General features: G+C 44.5%; 1 protein-coding gene across 1 annotated transcript in view; it reads left to right on the forward strand.

The window, feature by feature from the left end:
* The window catches only part of LOC121293673 (dynein heavy chain 17, axonemal-like), a 729083-nt gene that overhangs the window by 313318 nt on the left and 391538 nt on the right, over positions 1-24227 (forward strand). The window contains exons 31-32 of the mRNA XM_041216840.1: positions 14749-14874; positions 21800-21907. Coding sequence (XP_041072774.1) covers positions 14749-14874; positions 21800-21907 — 234 coding nt within the window. The remainder of the gene's footprint in view (positions 1-14748; positions 14875-21799; positions 21908-24227) is intronic.

Consider the following 24227-nt stretch of genomic DNA (forward strand, 5'->3'; position numbering starts at 1 on the left):
CTCTTGCTATCCGTTTTTACATTTCTAGCTAGCTTCCTCTCATACTCTAATTTCTTACTCCTGATTAACCTTTTAGTCATTCTCTGCCATTCTTTATATTCTGACCAATCATCTGACCTGCTACTCATCTTTGCGCATTATATGCTTTTTCCTTAAGTTTGATGCTTTCCTTAATTTCTTGAGCTAACCACAGATGGTGGGCTTAGAATTTTCTTTTAAAGTAGGAATACACTTATTCTGTGTATTCTGAACTATCCCCTTAAATGTCTACCACTGCTTCTCTATTGATCTATCCCCTAGCCTAGTATCCCAGTTCACTTCAACTGGCTGAGCTTTCATGCCCACGTAGTTTCCCTTATTTAAGTTTAAAATAATAATCTTAGACCCACTCTTCTCCCTTTCAAACTGCATGTAGAATTCAAGCATATTGTGGTCGCTGCTACCTAGGGGTGCCTTCACTCTGAGGTCATTGATTAATCCTGTCACATTACACAATGCCAAGTCTAATAAACCCTGCTCACTGATTGGTTCCAGAACATGCTGCTCTAAGAAATTATCTTGAAAGCATTCTATGAACTCATCATCCAGGCTACTAATGCCAGCCTGATTTTTCCAGTTTATAGGTCGATTAAAATCAACCATGGTTATTGCCGCCCCTTTATTTCAAGCACCCAATATTTCTTCATGTATACTTTGTCCTAAATTGTGGTTGCTGTTAAGGGACCTGTAGACTACTTCCATGAGTGACTTTGTTACCCTACTATTCATCATCTCCCCTCAAACCGATTCCATGCCTTGATCTCCTGAACCAAGGTTATCTCTAACTATTGCACCAATGCCATCCTTGATCAACAGTACTACTCCTCCACCTTTACCTAGCTTCCTATTCTTATTGAATGTCACATACCCCTCAATATTCAGGATTCAGTCCTTGTCATCCTGCAGCCACATCTCCGTAATAGCTATCAGATCATATTTATATACTATAATGTGCACTATCAATTCGTTTATTTTGTTATGAATGCTATGCACACTCAGATACACAGCCTTTAGTTTTGTCCTTTTGTTATCTTCGTAACACCTAGTCTTGACTATTAGTGTATTCTTGGGTTTTATCCCTCTGCCCCTTCCTGCTATTCTATGACCCTCATTTCCCATATTACTATCATGGTCTCCTGCCTTGAATCTAGCCCTTGATTTGCAATATCTACCCAAGCTTGTCCCTCACTCTATTTGTTTAGTTTAAAGCCCTCTCTGCTTCCCTAGTTATGCGATTCGCAAGAACACTTGTCCCAGCAGAGTTCAGGTGTAGATCGTCCCAACAGTATAGCTCCCACTTTCTTCAATACTGGTGCCAGTGCCTCACAAACCGGAACCCACTTTTTCCACACCGGTCTTTGAGCCACGCATTCATCTCTCTTATTTGCCCTATGCCAATTTGCTCATGGCTCAGGTAATAATCCAGAGATTATTACCTTTGAGGTTCTGCTTCTTAATTTGGTACCTGGCTTCTCATACTGACGATGCAGAATGTCCTTCCTCATCCTGCTTTGTTGTTGGTACCCACACGGACCGCAGCAATTGTATCCACCCCCTCTCACAACAAGATCCTCTCCAGCCCTTAGCAGATGCCCTCAACCCTGGCAATGGGCAGGCAACACAGCCTTGTGCATTCTTGTTTTTTGCTGCAGAGAACAGTGTCAATCCCCTCCCTGCACTGTCCTCTACTACCACAACATTCCTGGTTCCCCCCCTGCTTGAATGGCTTCCTGTATCATGGTGCCATGCCAGCCTTCTGATCCACCTTGCAGACCTTGCTTTCATCCACATAGGACGTGAGCATCTCAAACCTGTTTGAGAATTGCAAAGTCTGAGTCTCGTCCACTGCTGTCAGGTTGGCCCCATTACCTGCCTCACTCATGGTCACATCCTCCTGTCCCTCACTGCTCACCAAAATAAATGATCTTATTCCAAAGGCATGACTGGCTTCTGGAGCAAAGTGTGCAGATATTTCTCCCCCTCCCTTATGTTGCATTCAGCTTTCAGATCAATAATCCTGATCCAGAATTCCTCTAGCTGCTTATATTTCTTGCAGATATGTTTGTCCTGGATCTCCATGGCATCCAAAGGACCCCACATTCCACAGCTGCAGCATAACACCTATCTTCCATTGTTACTAATGTTATTTAATTAACTTAATTTAATTACTCACTTAATTAACTTCCTATAATTCCTATGTATACTACACCTCTTTCCCTGTGCACTGAATTCCCATGTGAACCTAACTTGCTACTCACTCAGTCTCCATCTCCCTACCACGTAATCACCTATCTCCTCCTTAAGTAGGGAGTTTCCTACTTAACAAGCTAACCTAACTACTTGAAGGTTAGCACTATGTCGGACCTTGATTCTTAATCTATAGTTAAAACTTGAGAAGGATTTACCAGAACTTACCACGTAAACCTAATTCACTACTCACTCAGTCTCCATCTCAGAATCACAGAATCACACAGTGCAGAAGAGGCCCTTCGGCCCATCAAGGCTACACCGACAACGTGAGAAAAACCTGACCTACCTACCTAATCCCATTTACCAGCACTTGGCCCATAGCCTTGAATGTTATGACATGCCAAGTGCTCATCCAGGTACTTTTTAAAGGATGTGAGGCAACCCGCCTCCATCACCCTCCCTGGCAGCGCATTCCAGACCATCACCACCCCGTGGGTAAAAAAGTTTTTCCTCATATCCCCCCTAAACCTCCTGCTCCCTATCCATCCTGTCCTTGCCCCTTATAATCTTGTACACCTCGATCAGGTCATCCCTCAGTCTTCTCTGCTCCAACGAAAACAACCCAAGTCTATCCAGCCTCTCTTAATTACTTTAATGTTTCATTCCAGACAACATCCTGGTGAATCTCCTCTGCACCCCCTCCAGTGCAATCACATCCTTCCTATAATGTGGCGACCAGAACTGCACACAGTATTCCAGCTGTGGCCTCACCAAGGTTCTATACAACTCCAACATGACCTCCCTGCTTTTGTAACCTATGCCTCAATTGATAAAGGCAAGTGTCCCATATGCCTTTTTCACCACCCCACTAACATGCCCCTCCGCCTTCGGAGATCTATGGACATACACGCCAAGGTCCCTTTGTTTCTCAGAACTTCCTAGTGTCATGTCGTTCATTGAATACTTCCATGTCAAATTTCTCCTTCCAAAGTGTAAAACCTCACATTTTCATGGTTAAATTTCATCTGCCTCTTATCTGCCCATTTGACTATCCCATCTATACCTTCCTGTAGCCTAAGACACTCAACCTCATTGTTAACCACCTGACCAATCTTTGTGTCATCCGCAAACTTACTAATCCTACCCCCCACATTGTCATCTATGTTATTTATATAAATGATGAATAATAGGGGACCCGGCACAGATCCCTGTGGTACACCACTGGACAATGGCTTCCAGTCACTAAAGCAGCCTTCTGTCATCACTCTCTGTCTCCTACAAAGAAGTCAATTTTGAATCCACCTTATCAAATTACCCTGTACCCCATGTGCATTTGCTTCTTTATAAATCTCCCATGTGGGACCTTGTCGAAGGCTTTGCTGAAATCCATATAAACTGCATCAACTCCACTATCCTCATCTACACACCTGGTCACCTCCTTAAAAAATTCAATCAAATTTGTTAGGCATGACTTCCCTTTGACAAAGCCATGCTGACTATCCCTGATCAAACCTTGCCTCTCCAAGTGGAGATAGATTCTCTCCTTCAGAATTTTCTCCAATAGTTTCCCTACCACTGACGTGAGACTCACTGGTCTGTAGTTCCCTGGCTTATCTCTACAACCCTTCTTAAATAGCGGAACCACATTAGCTGTTCTCCAGTCCTCTGGCACCTCCCCCGTGGCCAGAGAGGAATTAAAAATTTGGGGTCAGAGCCCTTGCAATCTCCTCCCTTGCCTCCCTCAGCAGTCTGGGACACAAATCACCAGGACCTGGAGACTTGTCCACTTTTAAGCCTGCCAACACCTCCAATACCTTGTCACTCCCTATATCAATTTGCTCAAGTACCTTGCAGTCTCTCTCCCCAAGTTCCACACCTTCATCCTCATTTTCTTGGGTGAAGAGAGATGTGAAGTATTCGTTCAACACTCTACCGATGTCCTCTGGCTCCACCCATAGAGCACCCCCTTGGTCCCTAATGGTCCCTACTCTTTCCCTGGTTATCCTCTTTCCATTGATATACTTACAGAATATCTTGGGATTTTCCTACTTTTACCAGCCAGAGCTTTCTCATATCCTCTCTTTGCTTTCCTAATTGCTTTCTTAAGCTCCATCCTGCACTTTCTGTACTCCACTAATGCCTCTGCTGAGTTGCTCCCCTTGTACCTGCTAAAAGCCTCTCTTTTTCTTCTCATCATATCCTGAATATCTCTGGTCATCCATGGTTCTTTGAGCTTGTTACTCCTTCCTATTATCCTAGAGGGAACATGTTGAGCCTGTACCTTCCCCATTTCCTTTTGGAACACCCCCCATTGCTCTTCTGTAGATTTCCCCACAAGTGGCTGTTCCCAGTCTACCTTGGCCAGATCCTGCCTTAATTTACTAAGATCCACTCTCCCCTAAACATTTTTTTGCAACTTGTCTATTTCTTTGTCCATAACAAGCTTAAATTGTACCTTGTTGTGGTTGCTATCACTAAAATGCCCCCCCACCATCACATCAGCCACCTGTCTCGCTTCATTCCCCAGAATTAGGCCCAGCACTACGCCGTCCCTTGTTGGACCCTCTACATAGTGACCTAAAAAGTTCTCCTGTACACATTTCAAGAAATCCACTCCATCCATGCCCTCAACACTATGTCTATCCCAACTAATGTTGGGAAAGTTGAAATCACCTAATATTGCTATTGTTTTTACACACCTCCGCAATTTGTGCACATATTTGATCCTCAATTTCCCACTGACTATCTGGGGGGTCTATAATAAACACCTAACAATGTGGTTTCCCCTTTTGTATTCCTAAGTTCTAGGAATACCTACAAAGCTTCATTCGATGCCTCCTCCAAGATATCATATCTCCTTACTGCAGTAGCTGACTCCTTAACTAATAATGCAATGCCTCCTCCTCTTTTACCCTCTCCTCTGTCTCGGCTGAAGATTCTATATCCCGGAATGTTGAGCTGCCAGTCCTGCCCCTCTCTCAACCACATCTCTGTGATGGCTGCTATATCACAATTCCACATGTCAATCCTCAGCCTTAACTCATCTGTTTTACTTGTAATACTCCTGGCATTAAAGTAGAAGCCATCCAGCCTTGTCTTACTCCCTTGAAACTTAATGCAGCTGTACTCCCTCTGACTTGATTGTTTTACTGTATTATGATGTGTCCCTATTCTGCTAACATTCTGTGTCCCCTCCCCCTGCTGAATTAGTTTAAACTCCTCCCAACCGCACTAGCAAACCCGCCCTCAAGGATGTTAGTCCAGCTTTGGTTCAGATGTAGACTGTCCCACTTGTACAGGTCCCATGGAACTAATCCAGAGATTACATCCCGAGAGGTCCTGCTTTTTAGTCTACTGCCTAATTCCCTGAATTCTTGATGCTCGTGTCTCACTCCGGTGTAGTCGCCTGTTTCCTCATGCGCCCATTATGGATCATCGTGGCTTGTTGCGTCTGCACAACCTGATGCTGCAAAGGGGGGAAGGCAGATCCTGACCATATTTGAGGGACCAAACAGGATCCAGGGCTGGCACCTCGGTGACAAAGGGTACTTGCAACGCAAGTGACTGATGATGTCCGTTCAGGAGCCTCAGACTCCCGCAGAGAGAAGGTATAACGTGATTCATGTCGCTAGCCAAGCAGTGGTGGAGCACACCATGGGGACCCTAAAGATGCGATTCCGATGCCTGGACCGATCTGGCGGAGCACTCCAGTATAGTCCTCAGAGGGTCTCATGGATCATCATGGCTTGCTGCAAGCTGCATAACCTGGTGCTGCAAAGTGGGGAGGACTTGCCAGGTGACAAGATGGAGGAGCTGCACGTCTCATTCAATGAGGAGGACTTCGAAGGGGATGAGGATGATGAACTTGAGGAAGCCAAGGCTGCAGGAGAAGAGGCCACAGCACAGGCCAGACAAGGCAGGCTTGTATGTGAGGCCCTGATAGCCATCAGATTCCACCAGGAGGATGATGAATTGAAGTCAGTACTCTCTTGGATAAGAGCCCTCCATCATGGGCTAGCATGAGCACCAGCATTGCTATTCCTCTCATTTCACCCATGCGCTTTAACATGAAGTGAATAGTTACACATCAGGCTCACATTGACCTGATCCTTTGAATGATGATGAACCCTCGGCAGCATGAGTCCTTGCTGAGATGAGGTGCTAACTGGAGGATGACATCCCGGCATTAGACTCAGAAGGTGCTGCCTCTTCAAGTGTCTCTCCAGCATATTAATCGCAACTGCATCCTACAAGAGCCAGGACCTGTCGGTCGATCCTCAGTGATGTCATAGCCTTCAATGCGATAAGGCTCCTCAAGGAGATCCATCACAAGCAAGGGAATTACATATTCTGTGTAACACCAATGGTGAATCAGGTAATTCACACTTGGGACAAGGCAGCCAATGACGTTTCGCTGCGGTGAATCCATTTGAGGATGTCCTACCTCTGGCACATTGTTTCAAATCACACTAACATTGGACACCCTCAGTTTGGGATCCTGGACTGTATTTATCCTCGGCTTAATATGGATGTGGATCATCTGAGCATGTCGCACCAAACACTTGGCTGCCATACATTAAAATGCCTCCTCTTTAACACAGACATTGCGCCCTCATGGCCAGCCCTGGCCTGTTGCCAAGTCCAAAATGCACACAGACCATGAAGCCCTCAAGGACATGTGTCATGACTAATAAAGAGTACACTCCAGCTTCAGTACATCCTCGCTCCTGTCGCATTCCCCACTTCCACATTGTCTAAAGCAACCATATGCACTTACAGAGCATGCTCAAAGTATCTATTGGCTGCCAGAAATTACCATTGGAATTGGCATCAGTGACCTTGGCAAGTGCTCAGCTGAGGGGATGCACAGCGTTGCATCCCTAGTTTGTGACGAGAGCCTTGTCCCCACACGACACACAACTGCAGGATGAGAGATGCTCAAAGTTGGACATCTGAGCACCAGCACAGTAATGTGGCTGAGAGGGGCTGAGCTCTGTCACCTTGAGGTCGCAAGGTGCCCCCGCTTATTGGCGAGCTTAGCAGATGTACTCTCTGTGAGTTGAAATGCGGCTGGATGTCAGCAGCACACAGGAACACTGAAAATGGGTTCATAGCATGAAAATGTTACCAAGAGACAGAGAGCACATGGAGTAGCACCATATATGAGACTTCTCCATGTGTAAACACACCTCTCCTTAAACACTACACTTTCATCTTTCAAGAATGCTGACAAGATAGAACACCTCTGCCTCAGTCTTACATAGCCAAGAATAAACATGACATGACCCTGCCAAGCATGTGAACATGGTTTGTTGCACAAACACATTTAATATTAAGCTGGAGGATTTAGTGAAATGGAGAATAATCTAGAAAAGTGCCACATACTGTGGTGCTATGGAAGCACACTGCTCAGGCGAGAGGCCCATGATAGTGATATCTGTGATTAGTTGGGGGAGGGACCAATGTATCACGTGTTTGACAGCAACACAGCTCATTGTGAGAAGGAGGCATACACAAGAGGAAATGTGAAATGAGGGTGACTGCATTTACATTTGTGTACATTTTATATATTGTGAACACTTGTGCCATTGTAGTGCTCCTAAATCTTTTTAACTTTCTTAACTCTACCACTACGTCTTGGTGCTTCCCTGTCATCCACACCGGAGGTGGAGACAGCCTTCTGACTGCTACGCCCTGTTGTCTGTGATGACCTTGGTGGGTGCTCTGTGGAGGGCTGAGACCTGTGGGGCCCTGGGCTACTTTGAGTCTTCTGCTACGGGGCAGGTGCACTCGCCTCATACTGTGTAGCTGGAGGTGAGAGGGTCACAGGGAATTTGGATCGGCCAGAGTGTCCCGGAGTCACCTGTCTGGATGTTCCAATGGTGTCCAGCTACTGGTCCACCCCCCCGCTGTGGGTGCTTGAGGACCCCTGACTGACACCTTGAGGAGAAGGGCAGCTGGTGTGAGACCTAGGTGCCCTGCCCCACTCAAGTGTAGCCACTGATGGATGCTACCAGGGGCTACACAATGGAGTGCAGCTCCTACAGAAGTGCAGGATGGATGTCCTGGACCAAGGTCTCCACGGCATCCGCCAACCTGCCAGTGCTGACGTTGGTATGTTGGCATGCAAGTGTTATCACCTCAGACTGAAGGCGGATGGATTCCTCCATCAATCATATAATCTGAAGAATGTAGCCGACAATTCCTGATGTTCCCGCGATTGTCACTGTAGTCCCAGCTACTGATCTAGGACCGAGTCCAGAGGTTTGTCATGTGACTTGGACTCAGCAGAACCATTGACTTCGTCAGTGCTCAGAGTGCTGGCAACCTTAGATGTCACTACCTCTACCTGCTGTGGACCAGGTTGCATTGTGCTCACCTGATTGTGACCTTGAGGCTGCTCCAGAACTAGGTCCCTCCGAGGTGTGTGTCTCTGCACTGGTAGAGGCTGTGGGTGAGCGCTATGACGGGTTTTTTGCTGTCCTGTCCTCTGGTTCCTTATCTGAAGTGTCGTTGGGGTTGGAGCTCAGGGCCTGGCTTGTGGATGCCCTTGGGAGCTTTCCAGAGGCAAAGGAAAGAGGTACATGATTCCACCATCTGAATTGTATGCCATAGTAGATTGTGGGATGAAATGGTGCCATGTAGTTGGATGATGTGCTTGCCATATTTAAGTACCTAGCATTGTGTGCAAAATGTGACTGTGTGTCTTCCAGCAGTGCTAAGTGTGTGAGAATGAGATTTCGTATATGAATATTTGGTAGATAGATTCTTGACTAATAAGGGAGTCAAAGGTTATGAAGGGTGGGAAGAATGTGGAGTTGGGGCCAAATTCAGATCTTATTGAATGTTGGAGCAAGTTTGAGGGGCTGAATGACCTACTTCTGCTCCTAATTTGTATGTAGGTATGTATGTGAGGTTTGAGTCATGGTTGATATTGACTTTTAGTAGATGAGTGAAAGGGGTGTGGTGAACATTTCAGTGTGCGACACTTGTTGCAGTTAGTCAGATGTGGATGTAAGGATTCATTCATTGACCATAACCACTCCAGGCAGAGAGAGTGAGCCTAAGGAAAAACAGTGCTGGGAACAACAGATAAAAGAGGCAGTAGGGAGTCAGGAGGAGACAAAGCAAGCCTCAGGGAAAAAAGTGTCGAAAAACCACAGATAAGTGTTGACAGGGCATAAGCAGGAGTCAGAGAGAGCACTGGGAGAGCAAATCAACAAAATTAAATTACAGAGTGACTTCACAGGGCAGTAGGGCATTTGATCAGACTAAGAGCTGGTAAATTAAGAAAATCAATCAGGGTAATTTTAACAATAAATGAATTAATAGTACGAATATTAGCATGGAACAAGCCTGAAAGAAATTAATTAACTCAGGAGAACTTTCGTGACTGGTATATTCTCAGCCCAACTAGGAAGGAGGCATTGCTAGATCTGGTGCTGGGGAATGAGGTGGGGCAAGTGTCTTGTCAGTGAACACTTAGGTAAAAGTGATCATCATAAGGATCAGATTAATAATAGAGAAGAGCAAGGAACAAGCCAAAGTCGAACTTCTAAATTGGAAGAGGGCTAATTCAATGGGATGAGAAGGGGTCTAGCCAGGGTAAAATGGACCAAAAGACTGACAGGAAAAACTGTGATGGAACAACAGTGCTCTTTGAGGAGAAGATGTTTCAGGTTCAGGCTAGGTACCTTCGATCAAAGACAAAAGGTAGGGGAACCAAAGCCAGGTCTCCTTGGATGATGAGGGAGATAGATTATATGATAAAACAAAAAAGAGTGTATGATACATTTCAGATGAATTCTTCAAGCGAGAGCCAGATCAAATCCAATAAGTAGAAAGGGTTAGTGTAGAGGAAAATAAGACTGGCAAAGAGAGAATGTGAGAATAGAATAGCAGTTAACATAAAATAGAACCCAAAGATCTTCTACCGGCATATAAATAATAAATGGTTGGCAAGAGGCTGGGTGGTTCCTATTAGGTTCAAAGAGGATGATATATGTTTAGATGCACAGGGCAAAGCTAGCATACTTAATGATTACATTATCAGTGTTCACCAAGAAAGAGAATGGTGACAAAATACCAGTAAAATAGATAGTAAAGATAGTAAATGGACGGAGTGAAAACTGATAGGCAGGATGTATTGGAAAGACTGGCTATGCTTAGATTAGAAAAGTCCCCTGATCCAGATGGCTTGCAGCCCAGATTGCTAAAGGAAGGCAGGGTGAAGAAAACAGAAGGGTTTGCCATAATCTTCCAATATTCCCTACCTATTCTATTCTCATATTTTCTCTTTGGACATTGGCCAATGTGAGGCATCTGAAATCCCGGGGCACTTTCTCTGGCCTCCTGAACTATTTCTGCTGCTTCAACCCCTGCTGCAGCCAGAATGACCTTGTCCTTAACAGGTGCAGATTTGTGTAGAGCAGGCTTGCTTTAACTGGTATTGGTTGCAATGTTGCCCAGGACTAGGGAAAATGAGTTTAATTTGGGTTTAATATAATTCAGAAATCATAGGCAAATTAATCTTGTTAATCTTATTGTCAGCTTGTTAAGGGCCAATTTGGATTGTTGGTGAGGTTTGCATGGGTTGACCGCTGGATCAGGAAAAGTCCAGGCACATGGAGGCAGCAACAGAGCATGAAGTGGGACACTCAGCCATTGGCACATAGGTGCTACCGGGCTTTTAGAGGTCTCAGAGAGTGGTCTGTATGTGCTCAGGTAGTAGAGGAGCTTACACCTTCCTGGCATAGTGGGGCCATAAGTGAGCTGAGGTTGGGCTACAGAAATTTTTGTGAATGCAGCTGAGCGCAAGCAATACAACATGTCATGATGGGATTACCTTCTCAGAGAATGGGTGGAGTGACAATGAGAATCAACATCCTTAGCAGCAGAGGCAGAACCCTGGGAAAGAGAAGGGCAGAGGGGCTGGAAGGCAACAGAGGCCATACCTGAAGCACAGGTTATACTGCCAAAGATGAAGCCACCTGGACTTGTCTGAGAACCAGTGCTGCAGGAAACTGCACCTACCTAGACAGATGCTCACGGAGATTTGTGCCCTCCTTATGGAAGACCTCATAGCTCACAGTATTGCTTGCCATGCCCTGTCAGTCGTCATCAAGTTCACTGTGACCTTGAACATTTTCCCTGCATGGCTAAGGGCTTTGAATACTTAAGCTGCTCCACTGAGAGAGTGGCCAACTTCATGGGCACCCATATGCAGCAGCACTCAACATAGATGCAGGAATGCATGTAATAATATGTAGTATGAACTTCTCAAGAATCAGCAGGGGACCTTGGTGTGGGGTTTCACAGACAACAGCACATCATTGCATCTCAAAGGTTACTGATGCCCTATCTGTGAAAGTTGGGCAATACGTAACAATTCCAAACAAATGGGGCCTCACAGGCACAAAGAGCAATGGGATTCGCCTCCAACGGTGGATTCCAGCAGGTGGTAGGGCATAACTGAATGCACCCATGTAGCCATCAAGGAGCTGAGTGAGCAGCCAGTGAGATTCTTCAACAAGAAGAGCTTCCAGTCTGTCAATGTTCAGCTGGTGTGTGACCAAAACAAGAACAGGCATTCATTTGCACATTATCCTGGCAATTGCCATTACGCCTTCATTCTCTAGCAGTCCAGGGCGCAGCAGCTCTTCATACCAATCCCCCAAATTACATCGATGAATTCTAAGTGGCAAGGGATATCCCTTGAAGACATGGCTACTCACCCCTTAACATGGCCCCGAGAAGGAGCCACAAAATGTGCTTCAACCAAAGCCATCTGCTCACAAAGACCACCAATGGTCAGGCCATCAGGCTTCGATAGATGCAGTTCCGGTGTTTGGGTCAGTCTTGAGCGTTGTGGTGTTCTGCTGTACTATTCATAACTTGGCCTTCAAGAGTGGGCTTTGAAAACAGTGAGGACCTAGAATGAGAGCCCTCTTTGGAGGAAGAGGAGGGATGAGAGGTCAAAGAGGAGGAGGAAGAGAAAGATGCAGAGCAGAGAGGTGCCTCAGCTGTGCAAGGAAATGGCTGGGGCCAGCGCAGGACTCAAGGGCCTTGTCAGGATGCTGTCAACATCAGGGATCATCTGATCCAGGCACGTTTCAGATGAGGCCTTCTAACCCAGGAAGATTGTATGCTCTGAGGTGACTGTGAGAACACTTGCATTGAAGATGCAGTCTTGAATTGATCCATTCTTATGCCCAGTGCATGATGCACTACTGTCCAACAGTTTTAATAACCCCCTTCAAAGACTTTTGCTTTGCTTCACCACTTCATCCCACTGATTTATGCTATTAAAGAATGGAAGAGCACAAGTATGGAATCATGTGTCAATATTTACATTGTGTCCCAAAAGTAATAAATTGGACACTTACAAGCGAAACAAACCCCAGTGAACCCCTGAGCGACTTGGTGAGTCCGCTTTCAGCCACTTCTACATGATGCTCCCCTTCTGGAATGAGATGAGATGGTGGTAGCCTGCTGGGGAGTGCAAGATTGTGGCTGAGATGCATACGGCAGTCATCTGCATCATGGAGGTCCCAGTGGGGGCACCTCCAGAAGCTGCACTGACAACAATGCAGGGGTAGCCTCCTTCATAGGTTTCTGTTGCATAGATGGGCCCTGAGTCAAATGGACCAAGGAGGGTTATGATTATGATGGCGCACCATGAATAGTGGCATCCTCATCCTTATCTGTGGCTTCCTTAGTCCTTGGATGGCACTCTGGTTGGCTTGAGAGGGCCACCAATCGGGGCATGACTGGCATCTACTCCACACATCTTTGCACCACCAGCAATACTGACTGGTCCAAACTACAGAGTATTACATGCATTCCTGCATCTTAGTTGTGTGCTGCTGCATATGGCTGCCCATGAAGTTGGTCACTCTCTCAGTGGAGGAGCTTAAGTATTCAAAGCCCTTAGCCATGCTGGTGCACATGAGCTGAATGGATTCCTCCATTATCAGCTTTGATGCTGCACTGCCTCAGAGAACTCTGACATCTTGTTGCTGCAGTTTCAATGTAAAACCTTCTTTCTTGTGACTTGCGAGGTCCTGCATCTGCACCCAGCTGAGCAGGGCTGTGCCTGTGCTCCATCCTCCAAGTGGTCTGTTCACGGTTGCTTCTGCATTTCTCACCTCCTTCCGTACAGAAGTGCCATGCTCTTCACCCATTGACACCCTATATAAGCACATGCAAGAACCCACTGATAGCAGAAAACTTCACAGAGCTGAGAATTCCCAATGGAATGTAGTCTTTGACCTGATGTCAGATGGGGAAGATTGCACCCCTTTATCCACACAGGAATATTGTTTCACCCTCTTCACCAGATAGTTCCATCTCTCCTTGCTTCACTTAGTCATCCAGAGCCATCTGGTTAAATTCTATTGCTTCCTCCTGCAGTGCACTGACAATGATGAGCTGGGCACTCCTCCTCCTGTGTGAACCCTCTCCCTGGCATTGTGTGCCTTTTTCTCCCGTAAGGACAGAGAGACAGTTGAGGCACTGCTGTCTTCCCTGACCAATGCCAATGACTCATTTACAGAAGGGGATGCATTATCAGTGCTGCCAGTTCTCAACACTTCTAGGGCTCTTGGCTTTGCTGTGGGATCATTTAGCACCCTGGGCACACATTCTTCCCATGTTCAGGAGAAACATACACCCTCAGTCTCTTCAGCTAGTGCGGCTGATGGAAGTTGAATATCCAAAGGCCTGTCATCAGGATCTCATGGTGCACTCAACTTGCCAGATGAAGAAGGTCATCAAACACTTTGTGGCACTGCACTCAAATCCTTCACATTGCACTTCAGTCCCTCTGGTGCTTGCATTCCTGCTTCCAAATGGCTGACGTGATGCCTTTAAATCAGGTCTGCACTTTGCAAGGCCCATCTCCTTCCCTGCAACAATCAGCCAACAGCCTGTCACTTTGAAAATAACATGCTCAGACTACTTCACAATCAACCTCACGCCACCACTGGGGCATGATCAGGATCTGGAAATGGTTCTGATGTTGGGTTATCAACCCTTGAGTCAAAGTCCTGCCCAGCGGTTCCAGTCCCATTCCAGAGACTTGAAAATACAATCTAGGTTGAAACTTCAGTGCAAGAACTAAGAGAGTACTAAGGGATTGTTGCACTGCCATCTATTTTGTGAAGTGTTAAACTATGTCCCTGTCTGCCATGTCAGGTAGAATGTATAAGATCCCATGGTTCTTTTCAAAGAAAGAAAGGGACTTTTCCCAGTGTCCTAACCAACATTAATCCCATGAACAATACTAAAATAGCAAGTTTACTTGGTGATTATCGCTTTGCTGTTTGCAGAACCTTGCTAAATGCAAATTGGTTTCTGAATTTCCTTGTATTACAGCAGTGATTATACCTCACTTGATTGATTGTGAAACCCTTGGTTATGAAAGCCTTTTTATAAATGACAATCTTTATTTCTTTCTTATGTATTTGTTCCTAATCCTATTTGTTTTCAATTTGTTTTTGTTGTATGCATTTTTCCTAGGTTGAAATTTGGTTAAATCGGCTGTTAGACAGAATGTGTGCAACATTGCGTCATGAAATCGCTGAGGCTGTTATAGCTTATGAAGAAAAGCCTCGAGAGCAATGGATATTTGAATACCCTGCACAGGTACTGTTAAGAGAAAATAAGTTACATATTCCATAGGTTAATTTTGCTGGGAATGTAGCAGCAATTGTCAAGCTTATTAGCTAAAAGAATTATACTTGTCATGTGGAAGTATCACTCAGAATAAGCTATATTTCACAACAATTAGACACATCTGAGGAAATCACAATCTTGTATGGATTCAGAGACCTGTGCAAACATGTAAATTTTTAAGTTCCAAAATTGGCTGAAAATTTTAAACGTGGATGGCAGGTAATATTCTTGAGTAGTTTATGTGGTAAACTCACTCGATGTCATATTTATGGCTCACCCCATTTCTTTGCACCCCATGAAAAACAGTGAGAGAACAATAGATAAGGGATACTATCGTAAGGGGAACAGACAGTTCTGCGTCCGCAGATGTGACACCGGAATGGTATGTTGCCTCCCTGGTGCCAGGGTCAAGAATGTCACTGAGTGGCTGTAGGACATTTTGAAGGGGGAAGGTGCTAGAGGTCGTGGTTCATATTGGTACCAACGACATAGGGAAAACGAGTGATGAGGTCCTGAAAGCAGAATATAGGGAGCTAGGAAATAAATTAAAAATTAGGACCCCAAAGGTAGTAATCTCAGGATTACTTCCAGTGCCACATGCTGGCGAGAACAGGATTAGGAAAATAGATTAGATGAATATCTGGCTGGAGAGATGGTGTAGGAGGGAAGGATTTATATTCCTGAAGCATTGGGACTGATCCTGGGGAAGATGGGACCTGTAGAAGCTGGACAGGTTTGCACCCCAGCAGGACTGGGACCAATATCCTTGCTGGGGTATTCGCTAGTACTGTGGAGGAAGGTTGAAACTAGAGTGGCAGGGGGATGGGAACCTAAGTGGAGAGACACAAGAGAGGGAAATAAAGACAGAAATGAAAGGCAGCAAAATAGAAAGCTAAACTGGAAGGCAGAGGAAATAAGGATTAGCAGAAAATCAGGCCAAAATACAAAAAAGATGTGTAAAAATGTTAAAAAGACAAGTCTAATGGCACTGCATCTGAACATTTGCAATAAGGTAGATGACTCAACAGCACAAATAGATGTAAATGGGTACAATATGACTGTTATTAAAGAGACATGGCTACAGGGTGATCAAGGCTGGGAACTGAATATCCAAGAGTTTTTGATATTTAGAAAGGAAAGGTACGAAGGAAAAAGAGGTATGGTGGCGTTGTTAGTTAAGGATGAAATCAGTGCAATAACGAGAAAGGATATTGGCTCAGAAAACCTAGATGTAGAATCAGTCTGGGTAGAGCTAAGAAGCAACAGGGGGCAGGAAACATCAGTGGGAGTTGTCTATAGGCCTCCAAACAGTAGTGGTAAGGTAGGGGACGGCATTAAACAGGAAATTAGAGATGCATGTAACAAGGGTGCTACAGTAATAATGGTGACTTTAATCTACATATAGATTGGGCAAACCAAATTAACAATAATACAGTGGCGGATGAATTCCTGGAGCATGTACAAATGTTTTTTAGATCAATACATTGAGGAACCAACTGGGGAACAGGCTATCCTAGATTTGGTATTGTGCAATGAGAAGGAGTTAGTTAATAATTTTGTTGTGTGAGGTCCTTTAGGGAAGAGTGACCATAACATGATAGAATTCTTCACTAGGATGGAAAGTGTGGTAGTCTAATCCGAAACTAGGGGCCTAAATCTAAACAAAGGAAGCTATGAAGGTTTGAGGGGTGAATTGGCAATGGTAGATTGGGGAACTTCATTAAAAAGCATGACAGTGGATAGGCCATGGCTAATATTTAAGGAACGAATGCATGCATTGCAACAGTTATACATTCCTTTCTGGTGCAAAAACACAACAAGAAAAGTGGTTCAACTGTAGCTAATAAAATAAATTAATGATAGTATGAAATCCAAAGAGAAGTCATATAAAGTTGCTAGAAAAAGTAGCAAGCCTGAGGATTGGGAGCTGTTTAGAATTCAGCAAAGGAAGACCAAGAGATTGATTAAGAGGCAAAAAATAGAGTATTGTGTGCAGTTTTGGTCTCCTAAGAAAGGATATACTTGCCATAGACGGAGTGCAGCAAAAGTTCACCAGACTGATTCCTGGGATGGCAGGATTGTCATATGAAGAGAGATTGGATCAACTAGGCCCATATTCACTGGAGTTTGGAAGAATGGGAGAGGATCTCATTAAAACATATAAAATTCTGACAGAGCTGGACAGATTGGATGCAGAGATGATGCTTCCTCTGGCTGGGGGATCTAGAAGAAGGGGTCACAGTCTCAGGATAGCAGTAAGCCATTTAGGACTGAGATGAGGAGAACATTCTTCACTCAGAGGGTGGTAAACATGTGGAATTCTCTACCACAGAAGGCTGTGGAGGCCAAGCCACTGAATATATTTAAGAAGGAAAAAGATTTCTAGACTCTAGAGGCATCAAGGGATATGGGGAGAGTCCGGAGTATGGTGTTGAGTTAGAGGATTAGCCATGATCACGTTGAATGGTGGAGCAAGCTCGAAGGGCCGAATGACATACTCCTGCTCCTATTTTCTAAGTTTCTTTGTGTCATCTACATATCAGAAATATGCAAGGGGTAGGAGGTTAGATGCCATTTCATTGAAGGTGCTTTCAAGGATTCAGCGTCTTCAGCTGGTTTGTGGCGGATTGCTGGGAGTTAAGGAGTTCGAACTCAGCAAATACCTCTTCTCATTTGACGTGGGATGAAGGCACACCAAAATTGAAACCATGTGCAAGAACAATCTCCTCACTTTCAGAGAGAACATGGTCAGAGAGATTTACTTCATATTTGGTGGCGTTGTTAATTGCAGTGCCAAATCACTTTTGCTTAAGTGAGTTTACGGTGCAGGTGTGTTTCAAATGGGTACTGTTTATGATGTGGTCATCTATTGAGTCAATATAATGATACAAAAGGATTAAATCGAAAAATGAAAGAAATCTGTGCACCTGAGACTAAACGCAGTGTCGGGCATGGCATAAATTAGTAACCCTATTACCAATCTGTTCAAACTCACCTTGCATAAATGCTCGCTCAGTTGAGGGACCGTGTCTCACTTTAGCATTATCAATATGCTTGGAAATGAAAACTGGCACAGCCTTGAGTCTAATACACGCTCAGGGAAATTTGATAGATAGGTTACCTTTTCTTAACTTACCTGTGAGTCGAACTGTGTTGTTGTTAGCCTGAATTTGGTCTTTGTTGTACCTCTGTCTCAGGTATACAAATAGTCATTTGATACTACTGAACTTGAGTTTTTCTGAAAAAAAGAGACACTGTTGAAGCTCTCATCAGGACATTTCACAAGAGTCCCAATTGTAAAGGGAACAACAATTTATACTGCATGAGAAGAGAATATTGATTAGTTGGCAAGTGGACTGTGATTGCCGTGGAGGATGCATTGCCATGGGATCCCCTGTATGCCTAGCTCTTGCAAACATCCTGGGTTCCATGCAAAACACGTCGGATGAAATGCCACTTAACCTCCTACCCCTTCCATATTTCCAATATGTAGTTGATATGTTTCCAAACTTAAATCCACAGCTGCATGTAAGAATTTCCTTACTCAGTCTGTGCACAAGTTCCCCTTTGAAATGAAACAGTCAAGTGAACTCCCTTTCTTTGACATGCTAGTTGAGAAATCTTCCAGAAATCTCTACTACCATCTCCTGCAAGCCTACCTTCAATGGTCAATATACACATTGAGATTCCTATACTTCCACATGCTATAAGATTGTCCTTATCAGCAGCCTTCTAAATAGGGCCCAATCCATTTGCTCACTGTGCAAGCTTGATGCTAAAATAGGGTGCATTAAAGCCATCCTGCAGGATTGTGTCTATCCTGATCAGATCATTGCTGTCTGTAAATCGTGCAAGCTCATGAATGGGCCTAAGATTGCCACTTTCCATCTTGACAAGTGCCCAGTCTACCTCCAATTATCCTGGAAAGGTAAGGTGTCTCAAAAATTAGAGCAACACATGAAGCTAGCCATATCACGCTGCTACTACGCAGTAGCATAGTGGTATTCATCACTGACAGGATGCTGCTATCAAGCCAAAAGGATGTTCAGCCTAGCACACAAATGAGTAACGTGGTTTATGAATTTCAGTACCACTGTGATGCCAAGTATGTAGGCCATAAGTCCCAACGACTGGCCGATTGTATCAAACAACCTGTCCCTTCTGCTGTTCACAACAAGCAAAGTTCTGAATTATTTTTATTCATTCATGGGATGTGAGCATCGCTCTCTAGGCCGGCATTTATTGCCAGTCACTAATTGCCCTTGAGAAGGTGGTGGTCAGCTGCCTTTTTGAATCACTGCAGTCCATGTGGTGTAGGTATACCCACAGTGCTGTTAGGGAGGGAGTTCCAGGATTTTGACCCAGCGAAGGAATGGTGATATATTTCCAAGTCAGGTTGGTGAGTGCTTGGAGGGAAACTTCCAGGCGGTGGTGTTCCCAATTGTCTGCTGCCCTTGTTCATCTAGATGGTACTGGTTATGGGTTTGGAGGTGCTATCTAAGGAGGCTTGGTGAATTCCTGCAGTGCATCTTGTAGATGACACACACTGCTGCCACTGTGCGCCAATGGTGGAGGGAGTGAATGTTTGTGGATGAGGTGCCGATCAAGTTGGCTGCTTTGTCCTGGATGGTGTCAAGCTTCTTGAGTGTTGTTGGAGGTGCACTTATCCAGGAAAGTGGAGAGTATTCCATCACACTCCTGACTTGTGTCTTGTAGATGGTGGACAGGCTTTGCAGAGTGAAGGAGGTGAGTTAATCACCGCAGGATTCCTCATCTTTGACCTACTCTTGTAGCCACAGTATTTATAATGGCTAGTCCAGTTGAGTTTATGGTTAATGGTAACCTCCAGGAAGTTAATAGCGGAGCATTCAGCGATGATAATACCATTGAATGTCAAGGAGCAATGGTTAGATTTTCTCTTGTTGGAGATGGTCATTGCCTGGAACATGGGTGGTTCAAATGTTCCTTGCCATTTGTCAGCTCAAGCCTGGATATTGTGTTGCTACATTTGGACATGAACTGCTTCACTACGTGAAGAGTCACGAAGCCAACCAGCCCATGCTTGCAAAACTCAAAACATAGTGTTGAAGATTTGATCTGATTCCGCGATTGGACAACATTTGGTAAACCAATTTAAGATTATTATATGGGCTCACAGGGTCGCTCATTTGTGCATGCTATAAGCCACATATATTCACACACGGGGCCGTGTCCTTTGCAGACAGAAGGAACACATACACACGTTGCACCTTTTTCAACTAAACAATGTGGATGACAGCTATTCCCTGGTTCATTCCCCAAAGCAATGCCTTGACCAATCAGAGTCAACCTGCCTAGTTTGAATTTAAACAAAGCTTGGCATTTAACTTTCAGTTGTCAGTTAATTGTCAGTTAACTGGTGCATTCTCCATGGCAGTGCCTTTTCCAATCAGACTCCACTTGCCAATCAATCCACACTCTCGCCTCATGCAGAATAAATTGTTGTTCCCTTTACAGTTTGGTGTTCTTGTGAATTGTCCTGATGAGTACAAGACCAAAAGTTTGGATACAACTTAATTAATATGTGCAAACAGGAATATGAAAAAAAGACTCTTGCAAAGGATATCATATACCAGGGAAAGTTTTTCCAAACACTTGAAGTGAATGGGAGTGGTAAAAAGTAAATGTGAGTCAATTTAAAAAGGTTGCGAATGAGACAGTGATTCATAATAAGGAAATGGCAGCATTGTTAAGTAGCTACTTTTGTAATCATGTTCACATCGGAGGAACAGGATAAAGTATCAGCAGGGAATCTAAAGATAAGTCAGGGGAAGCAGCTTAATGGATTTCAGGTAAGTAAAAAAAAAGTAATGCAGAAAATAATGGGGCTTAAGGTACATAAAATTCTAGAACCCCTTGGTTTCCATCTCAGCATATTAGCAGAACCAGGAGAGGAAATTGCGGGTCTGTAAGTCAGCATTCTCTGAGGCTTTCTCAATTCAGGAATTGGCCCTTTTGATTAAAAAATTACAAACGCAACTTCATTATTTAAGAAGGGGGAGAGAAAGGAGGAAAGTTCAAACCTGTCACTTTAACTTCACTTGTGAGGAAGTTACTGAAATCCATCAACAGAGATTAGCTGACTGAACATTTGAAATAGTACTTGGAATTGTATTAACAGATTCTGAGTTCAAGCAATAACCCCTAAGACATGGTTCAGTGGAAGAACTGAAGATCCTTTAAAAAAAAAACAGAGATTTATGTGTCCCCATACACAAATCACTGAAATCAAGTGCACAGGTACAAGAAGTATTTAAAAGGCTATGGCATGTTGATCTTTTGTATTCAAAAGTTAGGAAGTGATGCCTCAGTTGTACAGGACCATGGTCAGATCCCATTGGAGTACATGTTCAGTTTTGGCAACTTAAGCATCCAGAAATCTTGGAGTGGATATAATGCAGAATCATCAGAATTATATAAGTGCACAAATGTCAATAATTTGAGTGTCTTGAGCTTATCATTACTTTAAATACTGTAGCCCGCTGCCAATGAAACTAGTCCCATAAGATTTTGCCTTAAGGATTCATCAATGGGAGGTAATCCTTACTTTGTTTTGATTAAGATTGCATTGGGGTCCTAATTGCATCATAGGACCCTAATTTACATGTCATTCATGAGGTTCCTGTCTGCCTGTAGTGAAAGGCTCGCTGATAAAATAGTAATTGTTACAAACTGTACTTGCTGGCAGGTGCAACTAATTAATTTATTTGCACCCTTCGCACACTCCATTCTGACCCAGCACCGTCGTTTAAAATCTCCCCCATTATCGTCCTGTAACTCATTATTTATAGATAATAATTTAAGTAGATGCTTATATATGTATCCAATGTTCATATTGTTGCAAAATTTATTTTAGATTGCTCTGACTGGTGCACAGATTGTTTGGAATGGAGAAGTTACCGGTACATTTGCAAAACTGGAAGAAGGTTATGAAAATGCCATGAAAGACTATCTGAAAAAGCAGGTCTGCTAAATTTGAAGAATACTTTTCCTTTTAGAGTATTGCCAATTAACTGTTGACATTGTTGGCAGGTCTTCAGCTGGAGGATTGAGTGCAAAGTTGTGTATTGTTCTTCTTAGTGGGAATAACATTTGCTGAAGCACTTTAGGGGATCAGTCATTATTTTCCTTCATTTAAGGAAAGAGTATCAGCTGCATCTTCAGGGAAAATTGTTGTAAAATGGCCAGCAAAGTTTCTTCTCCCTTGTCTTCAGATGCAGGGCACTGACAGGACTCGATGATAATTAAACAACTGCCAGGAAACGATGGAATGATCTTTTCTGCTTCATAGCAGTAATTTCAGTAACTAGTCCAGTAATTTCCAATTCCCAAACTTCCTTTCATTCTCCCTCACTGTTATTGAAAATGTAGCAATGAGACAGTTGTGAACTTGAGGCAGGAGCTTCAAGATATTCAATATTCATTTAGTAGTGCAGAACTTAAGTATTGCTGAAAAAAGAGGCATGCTATCTAAAGTTTTCATCTTACACTCATCAGGACAGTTCATGAGAAATTACCAAATTGTAATAGGGGAACAATAATTTATACTGCATGAGAAGAGAGTGGTTGGCAAGTGGACTCTGACTGGTGGAGGTATTGCCACAGACAATACAGCATGGAGCAGTTGGCTGCCTGGCTTTGTTCAAATTCAAACCAGGCAGGTCGACTCTCATTGGTCAAGGCATTGCCCTGGAAATGACTGTTCCCAACATTTTTATTTAGATGAAAAAGGTGCAAAGTGTACACATGATCCTTCTGTTTGCAAAGGACAGTGCTCTATATGAATATATGTGGCTTCTAGCATACGTAAGTAAACCACATTTTGAGCTCGACTGACAATCAAGTTGTTTTTCAGTGTAATTCTTAGCACAATCAGGATTGGTTAGCAGGCGTTGTCGAATCATGGAATCACATCTAATGTTGGACACAATGGTGGTTTTTTGTGCAGTATTGTTCACTTCCCGGCGCATCCTCCCTCATTAATGCATTCATGGTAAACACGCTGGTGGGCGGGCTCAGCTTTCCTGCTATGCGTGTGACCTCAGCGCTTTCGCGCTCCGAGCACCATATTTAAAGTACACAAGAGCACAGCCTGTTTCATGTCTATAGACCAGGACTGCTCCAGGTGATGGATGGTGCCGAAAGCAAAAAAGATGGCAGCCCCCAAATTTAGTGACGCCTCATTGCAGCGCCTTTTGGACGCCATTGAGATCTGCCATGATGTCCTCAACTCCCACTCTGACCACAGGAGGTCCACCAGAGTCACCTATCTGGCCTGGGAGGTGGCAGCAGCAGCGGTCAGCGCCAACAGAGCACAGAGGAGGTCAGCCATCCAGTGCGGGAAGAGGATGAATGATCTCAAGCACTCCGCCAGGGTAGGTCAGCCACGTCATCACTCAACACACATTCCCAAACGCATTACACATCCGCAGGGATCTCGCAGCTCAATGGACAACACCATTAACTCACACACATCTCCATTGGGCACATATCCTCTGGAGATCTGTCCTCATCCCGTCCATGATTCCACTCACCACAGAAACATTTGACGCGTCCTTATCATCTGCAGTGGCATGCATCCTGCTCACACACTCTTCATCTGTTTGCATGCAGGAGAAGCTGGCTCACAACAGGAGGGAGAAGTCCCAGACAGGGGGTTGTGTGGCCGATATTAGGCCCCTCATCACTTTTGCACTGGCTGGTGATGAAATGGACCATGCCTGCAATGGTGAGGTCGGCGGTGAACACCCATATGAGGATCCTGCACCAGATCATCCCTCTGTCAACACTGCTCTGAGTGCTGTCTCCTGTTTTTGATTTTGCTGCCATGCACAATTATCTCTACTTTGGTTCACAGGGAGCATTGCCAAGTGACCAACGCCCTCAGCCAGCCAGTCTCTCAGCTCCATCCAGGTCCTCACCTTCAGTGAAGAGCACCTCAGCTCCATCCAGGTCCCCACCTCCAGTCAAGAGGGCACCTCCTCCATTGAAGAGCTGGAAATACGCAGCCTGGAAGACCCATCATAGTGCTTACCTGCACCCTCCATCAGTGCAGAGATGCATACCTCAGTGGGACCTAGATCTAGGGCAGGCTCTGGTTCACAATCTGGTAGTCACCGCACAGACACATGACTGCAGCGGGAAAAGGCAGGTTCAGCTGAGCTCCCTGGCACTTGGAGGACTGCTGGGGAACAGGCATCTGTCAGGTTAGAGTCAGATGACGAGCCTCCGGATTCAGCACTCCAACTCATCATGGAGGGTCAGCAAAAGTCAGGGGAACATCA

Source organism: Carcharodon carcharias, chromosome 22 (assembly GCF_017639515.1).
Source record: "Carcharodon carcharias isolate sCarCar2 chromosome 22, sCarCar2.pri, whole genome shotgun sequence".
In the NCBI taxonomy this organism is placed as follows: domain Eukaryota; kingdom Metazoa; phylum Chordata; class Chondrichthyes; order Lamniformes; family Lamnidae; genus Carcharodon; species Carcharodon carcharias.